Here is a 19,284-nt window from a genome sequence, read left to right as displayed (position 1 = left end):
GTACCAAGCATATCCAGTATATATATATATTTTATTGATATAATAATATATATTATATGCATTGATAACACACCTAAATCCCACCAGAATGGCGGACCGTCGGCTTCAATTCTTATCGCTAGTTAGCAATCTAGTTTATTATATATATTTGTGTATCAAAGTCTCTTGTACTCTCTCTTTCGTTTAACGTCTTGTACACGCTAAATAATAACAATAGTAATGTTATAATATTTGCGAACAATACAAAAATTGCAATCTTCGTACTACCGGGGGAGGGGTTGGGGGGTGTTTTAGCCGTCGCCATTCTGCGGTAGTCAATAATAGTAAACGGCCACCACTTGGGTGGTGCAAAACAGCTCGGCGTTGCGGTAATTCTCGTGGACCAGCCGATCGGTTTTCTCGTCCCACAGGCACCGCATGCCGATGGTGACCGACTGCCAACGATGCGCCCCGATGAACGTGTGTGCAATTATCTTGTACCGGGACCCCGCCGGGCGTGTGTCGTCGCATATCTCCTTGACGCGGCGCTCCACGTCCCGGACAACGGCCCGGCAAGTGACCTTGTGGTCCAGGTCTTCCCACGTCTTCCCGGCCAGGTAATCCGAGTGGACGGTTTGCACGGCGGTCCTGACCAGCCGCTCGTTGAACGCGTCCCTCAGCCGGGGCCTGACCCTGAACCCGCCGAGCGATTGTAACGATTCGTCCGCTCGCCTGTGGTCGTACTCCCAGTTCGGTTTGCCCGCAAAGATTTTCTCTGTCTCCGCCGTCGTCATGTCTTCGTAACCTCGGCCCTCTTACACCCACACACAATGTATACTAACATACATAAAATATAGATAACAGGCAACACTTGGTTTTTAATCCAAAACAAACGCATCCCAAAAAAAAAAAAAAAAAAGCCCCGTGACACGGTATAAACACAGCATGCGTTGCCCGGCTAACGGTCGCCTATGGCACGGGGGAAGCGTGTTATTACCCGGGTTGGCGTTGAGAATTTAAATTTAACAATAATATCAATTAAATACATAGGTAAAACTCAAACCTCGGCAAAGTATATTATATTTTTTACTGTGACTCGACCATGTCGTATCAATTGTATGTTAGGTATAATATAGTATACATAATAATATACATTATAATGTATATACTATATATACATTATTAAAACTTATAAAAACACATTGCCCCTTTTCCGCAGTCGGGTATTGACATATTATATAAATAATCAAAAAATATAAAAATCCAAATAATAAATAATATGGTTTGTCCGACGAACATAGATCCTTTTTTTTTTTTTGTACCGGTCTTCGAATTTCGAATCCGACCTTTACAAGTATAATATAGTTATCTAAAGAACGACAATAGTAATGAAGGGTGTTTTTAAAAATACTATATAAGACCGCAGCGTAGGTATATGCCTATTGTTATCAAATGTGTATAAATTCCGATTGTTTGGTAAATATCTATGGCATTGTTGAATAGGTAAAAAAATAACCAGGCCAAATGCTGATGAAAAAAGGTTCCCAATGCTATAAAGGCTAAAATTTTTCATCTACCTAAAATAAATCGAAAATGATTTTATCAAACGACTAAGTGTGACAAAAAAAAAATCATTTTTTTTTTTTTTTTTGGGAAGCGTTTGTTTTGGATTAAAAACCTATTTTATAGCCCAAATCATTTTTTTCTCTCTAAAATGATTGATTGTTGCCTGTTATCTATATTTTATGTATGTTAGTATACATTGTGTGTGGGTGTAAGAGGGCCGAGGTTACGAAGACATGACGACGGCGGAGACAGAGAAAATCTTTGCGGGCAAACCGAACTGGGAGTACGACCACAGGCGAGCGGACGAATCGTTACAATCGCTCGGCGGGTTCAGGGTCAGGCCCCGGCTGAGGGACGCGTTCAACGAGCGGCTGGTCAGGACCGCCGTGCAAACCGTCCACTCGGATTACCTGGCCGGGAAGACGTGGGAAGACCTGGACCACAAGGTCACTTGCCGGGCCGTTGTCCGGGACGTGGAGCGCCGCGTCAAGGAGATATGCGACGACACACGCCCGGCGGGGTCCCGGTACAAGATAATTGCACACACGTTCATCGGGGCGCATCGTTGGCAGTCGGTCACCATCGGCATGCGGTGCCTGTGGGACGAGAAAACCGATCGGCTGGTCCACGAGAATTACCGCAACGCCGAGCTGTTTTGCACCACCCAAGTGGTGGCCGTTTACTATTATTGACTACCGCAGAATGGCGACGGCTAAAACACCCCCCAACCCCTCCCCCGGTAGTACGAAGATTGCAATTTTTGTATTGTTCGCAAATATTATAACATTACTATTGTTATTATTTAGCGTGTACAAGACGTTAAACGAAAGAGAGAGTACAAGAGACTTTGATACACAGATATATATAATAAACTAGATTGCTAACTAGCGATAAGAATTGAAGCCGACGGTCCGCCATTCTGGTGGGATTTAGGTGTGTTATCAATGCATATAATATATATTATTATATCAATAAAATATATATATATACTGGATATGCTTGGTACAAACGACTTAGGTCGAAAATATAAGTTTTCGACTTAATACATTGAAAAATTCAATTTTGGTACAATAATAGCTTTGTTCGTTTTGACAAAAAATTACACCAATTAGCGTCAAGTGTAAATGGTGTGGTATTTCAAAACAAACGTGTTTTTGGTGTAGGATTAATCAACTGATAACTGTTTTCTATTGATAATACAATTTGGTTGATAAGAAATATGATAACGACCAACGCCGAAAATTAGGTATTACACCTACTCTACGGTCGGTGTGAAAAAAGTGTACACTGTGATACAACACTTTTTTTTTAAACAAACAGCGTGTAAAACTATACACTATTTCAAAACGGAACGCTTTGGTTTACACGTTTATATTTTTACGGTATTTTCAAATGGCTAAATAAGAAATCGGCCTCTTGGCCCGCATAGAGAAAATAGTAAACTTCACACAAAGAAAATAAAAATTGAAATCCGCCCAATAGATAACGCTGGAAAACGTTCGGTTAGGTCCATAACTCGGAGAAAAATAACTTAAAGTTTTATAACTAGATAAACGTAATATTTATTTTCATTAAAATTAGTCGGTTTACTTAAAATTGTTACTAGATAAATTTTTGTTAAATAATGTCTATTTTTTTGCCTCTTAACTAGCCCAATTTTTTTTTTTTTTACTTTTAAATTAATTTAATTGAACTTAAATTTTCGCCTTTTTTTATTTCGTTCCTATCGAAACTGTTGATTATATTTAATAAAGATAGATACATATAAACACAAATCAACGAAATCGAGTATAGATCTCATTATAATGTTATTTTTAGTTAAAAAAACTAAAATGATCTCACTAAAATGTTATTTTTAGTTAAAGTAATAAAATTGTATCATTACGTTATTATAATACAATTATTTAACCCTATTTTATCTAACATACTATACTAATTACAAATAAACGTATGTCAATTACTTTAACTAATATTAGTACCAGCGGCCAATAACCGGTTCGCTTTTAACGAGAAAGAGGAGAGGGGAAGGAGAAGTATTTATCTTGTTTCCCTCTCCTAAAAACCAATAAAAAAACAATTTAAAACCTAAAACTTTGTTTTGCCAAATTGTTTTGGGTGTCCGCTTCTGATTATTGTTTCGTATGTTTAAATATAAACATTGATAATCAACAATATTGTAAACTAATAATAAACGATGAAGCCACAAAAATCGGTCACTCTGAGATCATTGAAAATCGATTAGTAATAAGACTCTTGTAGCCCACAAAAGATACGATTACAGCCGTTTTTATTTACCTTGATGTACCCGGGTTGTGTTAATTAGTTGAACGATATGAAAAATAACCTTTTCCAAGGTAATAAATACATTCTTCATTATAATCATAAACACGATGAGAAGTATAATAGGTAATATTATTCGGTTTTGAAATTGTCCCGAGCCCGCCACAACAGGTACGGGTCGCTTACAATCTCTTTGGAAACGCCCAAAGAGGTTGTAGGTACCTGCTGGTCGCGGTAGATGGCGCATTTGAAATTTTGACCGTAGACCTTATCTATTGTAATGGCGTGTCCCAAACATTAGCTGGTGAATCATATTTTGGTTTTTTGGCAAACGACATTCGGTTTCCGGACGAGCACAACGTTGTAACGAGTCTCTTCTAACAGTGTTTATTTCAAGAATATTCCAATATCCAAAGAAGTCTAATGGACATTGACGCAGATCCGATGATGACCACCGACCTCCAGGTAAATAAATGATAAATTTGTTATTTATTTTATTTAAAAATGTATTAAATCACTTTAAATTACCAACGTGTATTTCGTCGACGGTCTTTCTGAGCGTTGTTTTTTTTTTGAACGTTTGTACAAACAGAAATTTCAAGTTAAAATATTAGTCCAGAGAATAATCATTTAAAAAATTCACCACAATTTCTAAACTAAATTTAAAATTTTATCAGTTTATCTTACCATAACACAATGATCCCGAATTTTTTTTGCAATAATTATTGAAATGAAACTAGGTGGTATGAAGAGTGATTTGTACAAAATTAAATAACCCGAAGGATTTTTTTTTGTTTGAGCTATTATTTTTAAAAAAATAACATAACATTTTTTGAACATTTCGTATGACAACTCTCTGACGTCAAAATCATGTTAACATGCAGTACAAGTTCTTACCAGTAGCTATCCCTATTTATTTTCTTGATATTTATACAATTTAATTAATAAGTTTATACATTTTTATTACTCTTATTCAAAAATTAATTATTAGAATACACAACGCTAATTCAGTTTTATCAGAGCAGCGTAGTGTCTTTATATCTTATGGCTGTTTAAAAAGAACTAAACACTTTCACTCGTCTCTGATGTTCTTAGAACAGTTCAAACTCAATCAAAGAATTAGTATTTTGTCCCTATATTACTCAGCAATATTTTTATTTTGCGGTTACTTTATGGGAACTGTGTTTGCGCTCACAATTAAATGTTTACACCATTGACTTAAATAACTACTATGTTAAAAATTTTTTTTTCTGGGTTTTATAATCCATATACTATTTATGAGATATTGGCATAATGTTATGTCCAATTTTTCATTTAGATTTTAACAAACTTGGTCACAATACTTAAGCTACGTTTAGTAACTATTTTATGCGATAAGTGTCGTTTCTATAGTCAAGTGAACACAGAAAAATTGAAATTAATTTGAATTTAATATTATCTTTAAAAAAAAAATATTTTTATTTAAAAATTAAAAGAAAACATTTAATTTTACTATTGTCACTAGGCATATTTAAAACTATTTGAATACCGTGAAATAATACATAAACGCTAATTTATATAGCTTTTAGTGTATTTTATGTCAACTATTTTGCTTTCTACCTTTGTTTGGGCAATTCTAAAATTATAACAGTATGACTAAAAATAAAAGCCATAGCGTTAATTTAAAAAAAATAATTGTGCGTTTATTTCTTAGGTAGGTTATACAATCGATACATTTATCGATTTTTATTTGTATTATTATAATCGAATCATTGGTAAACTTGGATTTGCTAATCATTTTTTTTTTTTTTTTGGTAATAATAATTAGATTAAGAGTCGAATGTGATAAGAGGGATGATATAGGTGGTGGTTATCATTGAATTGTTTACATTATTAACTGATGAAAAAATAGTAGACATTATAATAATATGATAAATAATTAATAATGTTTATTTTTTTTATGAAAACTAGTTAATAAAATATAGGTATATACCTATATGTTTATTGAAATTCTAATGTTTAGTTTTATTTGATTTGCGTTGAAACTACTTGTGTTGCGATGAATGGTTTCGTAGTGACCTATCGCATTTTAACTCTTAAGGATAGCACAATTTAAAGTTGTGCAGGCACTAACATAGGTAAAAACTGTATTTCTATAAGTAAAATATATGTTATTAAATAGTAATTTAATTAAATACGAGATTAAAAGTATTGTGTTAAATATTCAACGGAAAAAACATGATTCTATTGACTAAATATTTGTGGAAATCTATCTGTATATAAATATATATATTTGTTTAAAATCAATAACATCTATAAACCGCAATTTTTGTATGTTTAGGTAAACATGGACGAGTCAACGAATTTTGTGGATGAAAAAAAGCAAGAACTACACCAAGCCATATTGTAAGCATTAAATTATTTTATTTTTCAAATTTACAAATAATATTTTGAAACAGTAATAATAATAATACAAATATTTATAGAATAATAAGGCAACTCTATACAGTAGCTCCACAATGTGTTCAAGTAATTGCTCATAATTTGGATTACCTAGAATACATTGATAAAAGAGACAACAGAGACTTATACGAGAGTATGTATAAAATAAAACGTTTATAGTAAACGCTGTCATATTTTCGTTGGATTTTAAAAAATAGTCTAATAAATATAATCTATAATTTTAGTCGAAATGAATGCGGAAGACGGAGAATACAAGTCGTTTGCCGATGTGATTACGGAAATACGATGTCTTTTGTTGAACTGTTACAAATATTTTGGCCCTAGACATAAGACTACTTATGCTGCTTTGAACGTTGAAAAATTGTTGGATGAATGTATTTTTTGCCTGGACGAGTAATAATATTTTACAAATAATAAATTATAATTGTTCATAAGTGCCTCCTCATAATAAATTTAGTACAACAACTAATGGCTTTAACAATTTATGTTAACAGCTAATTTTAGTGAACGTTTCATTTAAATAATTCATCTCATCAACCTACGCACTTATGATCGATCACACAGTTGTACCTTAAGGAAAACAACTATTTATGTTAAATATTATTATTTGATTGTGTTGCAGGCGTCTAAAGAGTACAACAGATGTTCAACAGGCGTTGGATATATTTAAAACGGAGAAGACTTACGACTATAAATACTTATACCCTAAAGGTATTTTCATATTTATTACAAAATTTGTGATGTCGTAGTTGCTTGTGTTAATTTTGTATTACTGTTAAACGAATATTGTTAACATATATTATATATATATATTTTTAATAATGGGTATTTATTTCAATTTAAATTGTCATTTCAGACCATTATGATTCAAAGTTATTAAAAAGTGTCGCTCATTGTCGTCCAGAACGATTGAAGATATATCATAACGCTATTGAGGATAAGATTGCCCTAACTGAGAAAAGTGTTATGTTATTAGAAGAACTAAATAGAAGGAAAAATGAAATCGATTTTGATTGCCACAGTCAATATGTAACTTCAATGTGGGAGGTTTGTATGAAAAATTTAATTTTATACTTTTAGCTTCGATGCAATTTTAAATTTATATTATACGTTAATACTAAAATTGTATAAATATAATTTTTTTTCAGTTGGCTGAAATCGGAAACTTCGTATCTGCTCTTGCTGGGACTTTTCATATCGGAGATGTATATCAAGGCGAAATCGAAGGGATGTTTTTGATACCTAAAGAGTCGACGTTAATGAGTAAAATAATGACATTATTGTTGGGGCCGATGAGCGGTAAGAGATGTATCAATAATTTAATGTCATACAAAGTTTGGACCGAGAAATTGTCGAAAAAAATATCGAGTTGGTTTGAAGTTTACCACGAAAAGGACCAAGGCAAAGCTAAGGTAAGTGTTTAAATTTGTAACAAATCAATACGATGGCACCATACGTATATTATAATGGCAAAAAGAGATTGTTTTTTTTTTACAATTGAAACTACTTGTGATTTTTATTTAGGTTTTCAAAGAATTCGGCATCCATCGAGATTTTTGGACTGTCGTGGGCGACAAGAACCCATTAATCGATAAAGAATATTTTGAATTGCCATACTTGGTTAAAGTCTGGTTACTTAAAGGACTGTGCGATCATGTACTGGTAAGTTTAATAATCCTGCATAAAATATTAAAAACCATAGTTAAGTAGATCTCGGAGCTTGTTTAAATTTTATTTACCAGTAGTTTTTGCATAGCCGGCCAAGTCATACGCGATTATTTTTAATTTTTTTTTATTTCAAAGTCTGAACAATAAATTAACTGCAAACATAATGCGATCAATATAAGATAATAATAATAATATTGACAGTGTATTTGTTGAAAGAATTAAAAATGTTTATTTTTTCAAAATATCGACCAGTTCTTCATTGAAACTAATACACGGATAATAATTGATGTTAATATTATTTTATGGCCAAAAAGCCAATGTCACACAAGTTTGCATGCTTGCATAATGTTTTTTTTATTTTGCATTTGGCCGTCTTATGTTTTTTTCTTACGACTTTTGTGATTATTAATTAATCATAACAATACATCTTAGTTGACGACTTAAAAATTTAAATTCAATTTATTTACTATTTCTTTTTTTTTTAACCTAACCTATCTTTAAAAAAAGCTTGTAGCTTAGTGTAGAAAATATCGCTGCTTTTATTGCTTGTATTTTTTTTTTTTATAACTAAAAGGAAATTGTGATAAATAAAAATAACGTTATCAGAAGTGAACGGCCACACAATCAAACGGTTTTCTTAAATGTGTCCTATCGGTGCGCATCGGTATGAACCGCTAAAATATCTTAAATCCAACTTCACAATTAAATAAAAATAAACAAAGATTTTAAAATTTAAAATACCTACAAAATATTTCACGGTACAGTTCGGACGTGTTAATTTACAACATTCATAGTCAAATTTACACAAACAATTAGATTAGTACAACTTGAAAATATTATCAAAATTATAAGTCAAACCAACTAAATAACTAACGTTTTAATCAATATTTTTATTGGAGTTGGCTTTCACCAAGAACGCTTAGTACACGATGCACTGCATAATGTAATTATATAGAAGATGATAATTTAATGGGGGATGTCATATCAATATTTTTATTTAAAAATCGGTGTGTTTACTGTAAGACCATCGCGGACCGAGTTTAACACAATTTGAAGGCAAGTTAAAATAAAAAAACAATGGTGGTAGATAAAAAAAAAATTCAACATTATCAAGTCAAAATTTGGAATATCACAAAAATTGTTGCATTTTAATTTAATTTTACCGTAGGTATTTTAAATACAAGATAGTACTGGACTCGCCTGCGTGCTTTGGACGGTTCAGGCCAAACCGAATGCTAGATTAATAGCTTGATGCGATGCAGCTTGTTTTTTTAGATATTGCTTCCAAAAAAAAAAGTAAAAATCTTCATGAAACTTCTATGCTTTTTAGAATCTTTTAGTTTGATTAAAACCAAAGTATTTATAGAGTTACGGCTTTTTAATTTAAGCTACGACATATTTTGAGAGCTAATTTTTTTAAAAGTAATTATTCGTAAACTGTTTTTTTTTTTTTAGTTTAAATATAAAAGTATGAAGGACATTGTTGTAAAATGTAAAGAAGAGAAATGTACAGTATGGAAAAGCAATGATGGTACCGAAGAGTATTTTTACTTTAGTATAATGCCCGATCTGCGACTGTACTATCATAAAACTTCCAATGATAAGAAGGTAACTATGCGTTTTTACAGGAGAACTTATGTAAAAAAATGTAATTGATTTATCTTTTTAAGCTAATTATTTGTTTTTAACTTTACCCTAGTTCGATGGCGGTCTTAAAGGAGAACCATTTGAAAACAGAGATCTGGAAGACGAATTGCCTAGGCTCAAAGGTGAGATAACGTTGATTTTTTGTTGTTTCTCTTTTTTTAAAACAATTTCCTACTTTGTTTAGGCATATGTAAAACGTTTCGATCGAGATCCCAGTTCAAACCTAACGAAGATAATTTCAAAATGATAGCCAACACTGTGCAAGGAGTCCGTACGCTTATCGAGGAATCCGTAGCCGAGGGAAACCCTGAGAGCTTAATACTTTCGCTCGAAGAATATCTCCGATGGGTTGAAAAGCACGAATACAATTATCTAAGCACCAACAACGAATCAAAGATAAACCTGTACAGAGATTGGAAATTGACACATCCTGCGAATAAACATAAAGTCAAAAAAACCAAATTAGGTAGGTTTGGTTTTAATTTTTCTTAGTGGTCTAAAAAAAAAAAAAAAGTATTTGCGTCAAATTTAAAATGTTTTAAAGAAAGGTTTTTTTTATTTATAATGAAACCATTTAAAATAATTTTTGTTATTAGTTGGTTGCATCTTGCAAATTCCAAAGAAATGTCTTTTTGAAGGTACTTTTTAAGATTTTTTTTATCGAATGCATTACATTTATCTGAATTAACTGATGTGACCAGACTTACTTTTTTTTCCTTTAAATTTAAACAACTTGCACATTTGTTGCATAAGACACCATTTAATTTATTATCCAAGATAAAGTTATTGACATGCTAGCTTACAGCTAATGTTCTTATTATATTCCCATCGACAACGTATTATGTTTTCTGACTCGGCGTTTTAAATCCTAACCCAAATAATAGACAAACATTCTTTATTTTAATCTTTTTTTTTCCATAGATTACAGCGAAGAAAAAGAACCTATCAAACGACGACAAACGGAAGACCATCAGGACATTGATGAATATTATGAAAATAAAAAAGCAAAGATTATCAGTTGTCCGGACACTTCACTATACTCATCTCTTATCAGCGAAGATGAAGATGAAGATGATAACTGCATTAAAATAGTTTCCGTTTCATCAGTAGCGCCTTTGAATACTTCACCAACTGTGTCGAGCGTAGATTCAAAAAACTCATTGTGTACAATTAGCGTAAGTTCATTTTATAGCTTGGATAATTATACTATACAAAAGCATACTCCTACCTATCACAACGTCGAGTAACACTGACTCATCGGTCAAGACTTATATTCCAGAGTCGAGACTTCTTTACTGCTGTAAAGCGTTACAACAATTATTTCCAATTGTTCTCAAACATTCCTATTTTGACGTCTTATGTGTGTGTCAATAATTACTATCCTTATAGTATATTACTTCTATAATTTTTGATTTGCATGTTTCAGTGAATAGGAAGTTCCAAACCCCCACCGATCCTATACTAGTCAATGCATTTTGTTCGACTGACATTCAATTTATAAGACTTGAGTATGTTCACGTAACGTAAAATCAATAAATTTTAAATATTTTTATATTCTCTATTACATTTACTGTCGAAGATAATTGACATTAAAGAAAATTTTTTTTTTGTCTAACTTATGCACTGTATTTTTTATTTTATCTATTTATTTATTTTTGTATTTCTTTATAATAACGTTTTAAAAATATCTTAGTAAATTAATTGCATGTGTGTCATTACTTTTTAAATTTAAGTTTATTTTTATAATGGTTTAAATAAGATTTATTTGTAGTAGTGATTTTGTTTGTTTTTAATATTTTCAATTTGCACGTGTGTTATTATTATAATTTATCAATGTCTTACATGTGTCGTTGGCTTTAAATTCATTGTCAGTTTTTTACAACTACAAATGATAGTAAAACAAATTTGCAAAGAATGTACAAAAAAATGTTTTACTCAAATAATAAAATATTTTTTTTAATGCGATTTTTTGAATTTATTTATTCGAATAGTTGAAATTTGATACTATTTGGCATCCCTTCTGTCAGCAGAAGAACATCTAGATATTATGTAGCATTTAGGTGTACTTACTGTAATCTGGTTATTGATTTATTCATCTAAATATACTAATGCTGGACTGTCTTGGGCGTCCAAACCTGTAACATAACACACACAGTTGTGTACTTAAATTTTGGTAAAAATGATAAGCAATGTCTATGTTATTAACAAACAGTCAATGGAGAATAAACATATAGAGCTCAGGCAAACGTTAATTGCCGTTACAAAAATGACAGTGTTATTATTAGATATTTTTATTCCTTATATAAAAATTGAGAAAAAAATGTACAAATTTTTCAACTTAAAATTACGATGCTCTATAACTTTTTTAAAAATAGTCGAAAATGTTCCAAATTTATATGAATTGTTCCTCAAATATAGTACTATCGATAAACATTAACAAACCAAAAAAAAAATCATAAGCCCTTTCCCTTATAAGGGATAGAATTTTTTTCTTTATTTCACTTTTTCAAGCAAAGTTTTAGAGATTTAGATCTGAAAATTAGGCCGAAGGTAGATCTACAATGGAACTACAACATATACAATTTCTTTAAAAATCTGTAAAATGAAAATATTTTCATTATATTTATTACGATACATGGGTAAATATGACAGTACATTTTTATAGACAGACGATCAACCCTTATCGTATCCACCCTGCACAAGACTAAATATTAAATTTTAAGTGCATTATTGCTGGTCCCACGATATCTTCTAAGCCGCTATAACTGGTTTGAACATACTATCAACAGATTCGCATCGAAGCGTTTATTTAAAAGTGATCTTATCACTTTTAAATAGTTTTTCTAGTATTTCAATTTTTTCAGGATTTCTAGTTTTTCTAAAAACCTAAAAAACTATTCTAGTTTTTCTAGTTTTTCTAGTTTTTTAATTTTTTCAGGATTTCTAGTTTTTCAATTTTTCTAGTTCTTCTAGTTTTTCTTAATTTCAATTTTTTCTAGTTTTTCTAAATTTTCAATTTCTTCAGGATTTCTAGTTTTTCTAATTTTCCAATTTATTCAAGATTTCTAGTTTTTCTAGTTTTTCAATTTTTTGAATTTTTTTTAGGATTTCTAATTTTTCTAGTTTTTCTAAATTTTCAATTTTTTCAGGATTTCTAGTTTTTCTAAAAACCTAAAAAACTATTCTAGTTTTTCTAGTTTTTCTAGTTTTTTTATTTTTTCTATTTTTTCTAGTTTTTCAAGTTTTTCTAGTTTTTCTAGTTTTTCTAGTGTTAATAGTTTTTATAGAAAAGATAGAAAAACTAGAAAAACAAAAAAAACAGAAAAACTAGAAATACTGGAAAAACTAGAAAAAATTGAAAAATTAGAAAAATCAAAAAAACATTTTTAGTTTTTCTAGTTTTTCTAGTTTTTTATAGTTTTTCTATTTTATCTATCTTTTCTATCTTTCCTATAAAACCTATAAAAACTAGAAAAACTAAAAAACTGTTAAAAAATAGAAATACTAGAAAAACTAGAAAAACTAGAAATCTAGAAAAACCTGAAAAACTTGAAAAACCTGAAAACCTAGAAAAAATTGAAAAACTAGAAAAACCTGAAAAACTAGAAAAAATTGAAAAGCTAAAAAAAGTTTTTCTACTTTTAATTTTTTTTAGTTTTTCTAGTTTTTCTAGTTTTTGAATTTTTTCTAGTTTTTCTATTTTTTCACAGTTCGAACCAGGATGATCATGGACGAGAACCCAGTAGGCAGGAGACCACTGGGAAGACCACGATTGAGGTGGGAAGATGTGATAAGAAAGACGTGGAAACACTGAACGGAGGACGGGATTGGAAAACAAGAGCGGTGGAAAGGGAAGGCTGGAGGATTTGATGTGTGATGGGATGGTCTTGATGGCCGGAAAACCCAAGAAGAAGAAGAAGAAGAAGAATATTATTCTTTAAACCTTTGTTTAAACAATGTAAAAGCTATGTATAAAATTGCAATTCTTTAGATTAAAATTGAGTTTTTTGTTCTGATATATTTTGTTATTAGCATGTATAAATAGTTTTTACCTAATTAATACGTTGGAAATAAAAACAATTGTTCATTATTTATAAATTATAATATTCGTAGCTTATGATTTAAAAGTAGGTAGGTTGTTCAGGATGAAACATGATAAGACTGTATTAAAAATGGTAAACAAACTTTCAAAAATATTCAAAACTGATTATAATCTCTAACCCTTCAATGCGAAAAGTTGCTTATTTAAAAAGCTCTTTTTTTTTTACTAATTATTTAATTTGTTATATTTCATCTTACTAGTACTATCCAGCGGATAAAACAAACAGTTTTTTGTTTAAAAAAATTCTTGATCAGCCAATCGTAGACCAGATCATTGTTTTTATAACGGTATTCCTAGTTTTTAAAATGTTAAGGGTATCTGGAATTAATATACTTACTTTTGAAAAATAAATGAAAATTAGGCGCATTAAAACTTATAAAATTATAAAAAATAATAATATGTCTCTTCCGTCAAGAAACTATACGGTGTTGTTTTCGCCAAACGCGCACGAATAACAACAGCTCTTCAAACATGACATTGAACAAATAAAGCCTTAGCTCGTGCTGCATACATTAGTTAAAACAACACACTTATTACCATGGCATAGAAATTTGCTGTGACTTTATAAAAACGCGGGACATAGTGTTTTAAAGATTGTATAATATTATGAAATTTCTGTTGGGCCGTGAAATTCTGTTATTATTAGTTTTACACAATATCATGCAGTTTGGCAAAACGTTTTAATATTTTCTATTTATTTTTTTGCTATAACTATTACTTCTTGTTAATTTCCCAACAAATTTAAATGTATTGAAAAAGCAATAGTAACTTCTTTAATACCGTATCAATTTTATTATCGGCGCTACTATTTGTTTATAGGCGAATAAAAGAAAATTTAAAAGAATAAATAAACGTGTGAACATTGTCAATAAAAAAAAAAAGCGTTCAATGTTGAAATTTGTGTGGATCGAGACAAGATAAGAATCAACACAATTTGTATAGTTATAATAATAAAGTAATATTTCATTAAGACTAATACAATGATATAATAAATAAATACTTGTAAAATTATAAAGTGCCCAGACAGAGCGTTTAATTTGACTTGTTAGTTATTATTAGCTTACATAAAATCTGTGTGGAAAATTAGTAACTAAGACGCCTCCCATACCCCCAGATACCCTTTGATATGAGTTATTTAAAGATTCAACATTCTGTAAATTATACACTAGAGAAAATTGAAAATTCAGTGTTTTCGGTGCGGTCAAAAAATACAAAAAAAAAAAGATATTTTTTTCTTTATTTTTTTTTAAGGACGGGAAGCGGGAAAGTACATAAAACGAACAGCAAATATTGTACCTATCCCATATCGACTTGTTATTTATTTTAGTTTTTCTAAAAAATGTAATAGAAATATTCCTTCCCACTACCAAAACTATTGCCGTTACAAACAAATTTAATGTAGCTGTAAAAAGTGGTTTGGATTGTCACGTAAGTTAAACGACAATTCAGTCGATACAGCATACTTCGTAGTGCGCAGTTATAATTTTGTAAAAAATATTAGTGTTCATATTATAACGAATAACAATTGTACATAGTATACCTGTTTTAAATTTTTTTCGACAGTTAAAGAATACAAGGAAAAAAATGTTTTTGTTCCAAATCTGTGTTATTGCACTATGCAGTCTTCGCCGTTGTCAAACGATGATTACATTGGAGACCATTCGAAATTTGCAAGAAACCGAGTCCAAATTTATAAGTTTGGTGTTTTTGGACAAAACGTGCTATACTCAATATAGATCGAACGAGACCGAAGAAGCCCCGCAGAAAAGATGTGTTAGTATCCCGGACGTTCAAGTGCCATATAAAAACTTCGATGTGATGCCACCCTTTACGGTTACTGAAGATCTGGGCCGTAATATTTTTTCCACTGAAAGTTCGCTGACAGCCAATATACCAAGTACAGACTGTTTTATGGCCGTTATACTGGACACCTATTGCGGTCTTGCAGTAGGCCTGCCATTGCAAGTAGTGATGGAGAACTGTGTAAAAAAAGAACGTTACTTCGAGGCATTTATTCGGCTTATAAACGTAATTGAAAGTGAAGGCATTTCAATGTTGAGTAGATTGTGTCATGTATCAAATTAAATAATACCAAATAAGTTATCAAAAGATATTAATGAGCTCTTTGATACGATCGTTCCTATTATAGAACACATTTACAACAAGTTTAAATTTTTTTTAGTATTGACTGAGGCGGTGCGTCAAATAGTAACCGCCATCAACGTAGTAAGGGTGAAAGAGAGGGGGGGTTTGAAAAAACGAAAAGAATTCTTCACACTTACATGCATGGAGTTTAGTCAACGGTATGGTAACATGATGGGCTTGGTGAGTACTGGCGTATATACGGACGTCGAACATCTACCGACTCCCTACAAAGCCAACCAAGAATTATCCCTTATTAAGTTACGTACAATCAAGTACTTTAAAAAAGAAACGGACACTGGACCAAGCGGTGGTGTTGGTGAATTCAATATACTTCATCAACTACAAAATCAGGAATAAAATAGCCAATTATAATGTTTACAAGTGACATCGGATTAGGCTAAAATCTACACACACATTTTTAATCTAATTATTTGAATAATTGATAAAAATTATAGTTTGCATAAATGTGTATAAGAAAATAGTAGCATATTATATTTAACCACAAAAATGTCAAATTCTTCTATAATGTTAGACCTATTTTCATAGATTTTAGTTAATTTGAAATTAATGGATTTATTTATTTTTAAGTATATCAAAATTAGGTGCATTAAAAACCTATAAAATTATAAAAAAGAATAATAATTTTTTTTTGTTCTGTACAGCCAATGTCATCGTGTACAAGAAACGATACCATTTTTTTTATCAAACGTGCGCGAATGACAGCAGCTCTTCAAACATAACATTGAACAATATAAATCCACATAGTATCATCGTACCAAAATCAAGTCCAATATCTAGGTAGGCTTTTGCGAATGCTTAGATATTAACGTCACGGTACAAATTCAAAAAATAAATTGTTTTCCTTTTTTTGGAAGGACGGGAAGCGGGATAGTACATGCAACAAAAATCAAACATCGTCCCTATTCAATGTCGTCTTGTTATTTGCTTCGATGATACATGCATGGAGTTTAGACAACGATATAGTAACATGATGGGCTTAGTCAATACTGGCAAATATGCGAATGTCGAAAACTTATCGACTTGCGACATAGCTGACCTAGAATTAATCTTAGATCGTGCGACCAAGTACTTTACAAGAGACACGGACGTTGGTCTAAGCGGTGGTAATAAAGAATTCAATGTACTGCATCAACTCCAAAATCAAGAAAAAAATAGCCAATTTTAATGTTTACAAGTGACATCGGATTAGTCTTAAATCTACACACACATTTTTAATCTAATTATTTGAAAAATGTATAAAAATTAAAGCTTGCATAAATGTATGTAATAAAATAGTAGCATATTATATTTAACCTCAAAATCTCCTAAAAAGTTTGCCAAAAATTCCTTTGGTGTTATCTAATAATAAAAATCTACGTTATAAATGTAAAAATTTTTCAATAAATTCCAAACTTTCTTCATAATATTTGTATAATTACTATTATTATTATGATATCATAATTTTTCGCTAGAAGGGTTTTCTTTTTTCTTTTGGTTCTTCTTAATGACATAATGTTTGACTACAGAATATTTTATATATATATATAATGTTATAGCTCCACTGTAGATATACCTACGGTCTAGTTTTCAAACTCTAAACACTAAAACTTTGTTTGAAAAGTGCAATAAAGAAAAAAAAATTCTGTCCCTTCTAGAAGTTAATTGGTTTATGCTTTTTTTTTGGTTCGCCAATGTTAACCGGTAGGACTATGTTTAAAAAATATTCCATACAAATGTATACAAAAAATAAATTAAAATACAATTATAAACATATTTTTGGCTTTACAATTATTATTTTTATCGGTATTTTATACTTTACCATCCTCGCTCCACAGATTCAAACAGGTTGCAGAGTAGTTTCATTATGTTGTTAATTACTTTATAATGAAAACAACACAATAAACCTTTGTTTTAATAAACAAAAGGGACCTGGAGGGGGGGGGGGGAAGAAATGACTACCGTCAGTGCCTCCCCCCCTAGGCCTTCATTCAATGAAAAAAAAATATATATCGTATACTTTAAACCTTTGTTTAAACAATGTAAAAGCTATGTATAAAATTCCAATTTATTTAGATTAAAAATTGAGTTTTTTGTTTTGACATATTTTGTTGTTAGCATGTGTAAATAGTTTTTACCTAATTAATACGTTGGGAATAAAAATAATTTTTCGTCATTTATAAATTATAGTATTCGTAGCTTATGATTTAAAAGTAGGTAGGTTGTTTAGGATGTAACAGACATAATACTGTATTAAAAAAGGTAAACTAAATTTCAAAAATATTCAAACCTGAATATAATCTCTAACCCTTCAATGCGCCAAGTTGCTTATTTGAAATAATCTTTTTTCTTAATTAGTTATTTAATTTGTTATATTTCAACTTACTAGTACTATCTAGCGGATAAATCGAGCAGTTTTTTATTTAAAAAAATTCTTGATCAGCCAAAAATTTCGTAGACCCGATCATTATTTTTATAACGGTATTCCTCGTTTTTAAATTGTTAAGAGTATCTGGAATTAATACAAATATATTTTTTTAAAAATATGAAAATTGGGCGCATTAAAACTTATCTTTATATATAAATTTCTTCTGTGCGTGTGCAAGTATGCAAACTTCTCTTAAACGGCTGGACAGATATTTATGAAATTTTGTGTGCGCGATTAAGTTGATTCGAGAAAGGTTTCACAATTTGATACGATAGAACATGTTTTCAATTTTTAATAAATTAAAATGATTAATTATGATTATCAATAGTAAAAAATAATAGTATGTCTTTTTCATCAAAAAACTACGGTGTTGTTTTCGTCAAACCTGCACGAATAACAACAGCTCTTTTAACATAACATTGAACAAACAAAGCCTCAGCTCGTGCTGTATACATTATTTATAAGAATACTTTTATTACCATGGCATTGAAATTCGCTGTGATTTTATAAAATGCGGGACAGTGTTTGAAAATTGTATAATATTATGTAATTTCTGTTGGGCCGTGAAATTCTATTATTATTAGTTTTACACAATATCATGCAGTTTGGCAAAACGTTTTAATATTTTCTAATGATTTTTTGCTAAAAATTATTACTTCTTGTTAATTTCCCAACAAATTTAAATGTAGTGAAAAAGCAATAGTGACTTTTTTAATACCGTGTCAATTTTATTACCGGCGCTACTATTTGTTTATAGGTGAATAAAAGAAATCTCAAAAGAATAAATAAACGTGTGAACTTTGTCAACATAAAAAAAAAACGTTCAATGTTGAAATTTGTGTGGATCGAGACAAGATAAGAATCAACACAATTTGTATAGTTATAATAATAAAGTAATATTTCATTAAGACTAATACAATGATATAATAAATAAATACTTGTAAAATTATAAAGTGCCCAGATAGAGCGTTTAATTTGACTTGTTAGTTATTATTAGCTTGCATGAATATAGTGTGGTAAATGAGTAACT

The 19,284-nt window shown here is 30.5% G+C and overlaps 3 protein-coding genes across 3 annotated transcripts; 2 read left to right on the top strand and 1 right to left on the bottom strand.

Annotated features, from left to right (window-relative positions):
• Positions 1-314: 314 nt before the first annotated feature.
• On the bottom strand, positions 315-773 carry LOC126835078 (dynein light chain Tctex-type protein 2B-like). The gene has a single exon (XM_050567380.1). The coding sequence runs from the start codon at positions 771-773 to the stop codon at positions 315-317; it is 459 nt and encodes a 152-aa protein (XP_050423337.1).
• Positions 774-1,778: 1,005 nt separating this feature from the next.
• On the top strand, positions 1,779-2,237 carry LOC126835077 (dynein light chain Tctex-type protein 2B-like). Its single transcript, XM_050567379.1, has one exon. It carries the CDS (start codon positions 1,779-1,781, stop codon positions 2,235-2,237), a length of 459 nt encoding a protein of 152 aa, XP_050423336.1.
• A 2,006-nt stretch (positions 2,238-4,243) lies between these two features.
• On the top strand, positions 4,244-11,109 carry LOC126835076 (uncharacterized). The gene is made up of 14 exons (XM_050567378.1): positions 4,244-4,290; positions 6,146-6,210; positions 6,291-6,400; positions 6,492-6,660; positions 6,890-6,978; positions 7,124-7,314; positions 7,416-7,679; positions 7,792-7,929; positions 9,391-9,543; positions 9,635-9,704; positions 9,767-10,048; positions 10,179-10,220; positions 10,504-10,746; positions 11,009-11,109. The coding sequence occupies exons 1-14, from the start codon at positions 4,249-4,251 to the stop codon at positions 11,107-11,109; spliced, it is 1,959 nt and encodes a 652-aa protein (XP_050423335.1). The 5' UTR covers positions 4,244-4,248.
• Positions 11,110-19,284: the final 8,175 nt, after the last annotated feature.

Source organism: Adelges cooleyi, unplaced genomic scaffold, assembly GCF_023614345.1.
Source record: "Adelges cooleyi isolate 19-005CV unplaced genomic scaffold, UGA_ACOO_1.1 ACOO_flye_CR_arks_rails_tigmint_CR_PRNA_210, whole genome shotgun sequence".
NCBI lineage: Eukaryota > Metazoa > Arthropoda > Insecta > Hemiptera > Adelgidae > Adelges > Adelges cooleyi.
Note: the sequence above shows the minus strand (reverse complement) of the source record. Positions and strands in the feature narration are given on the sequence as shown.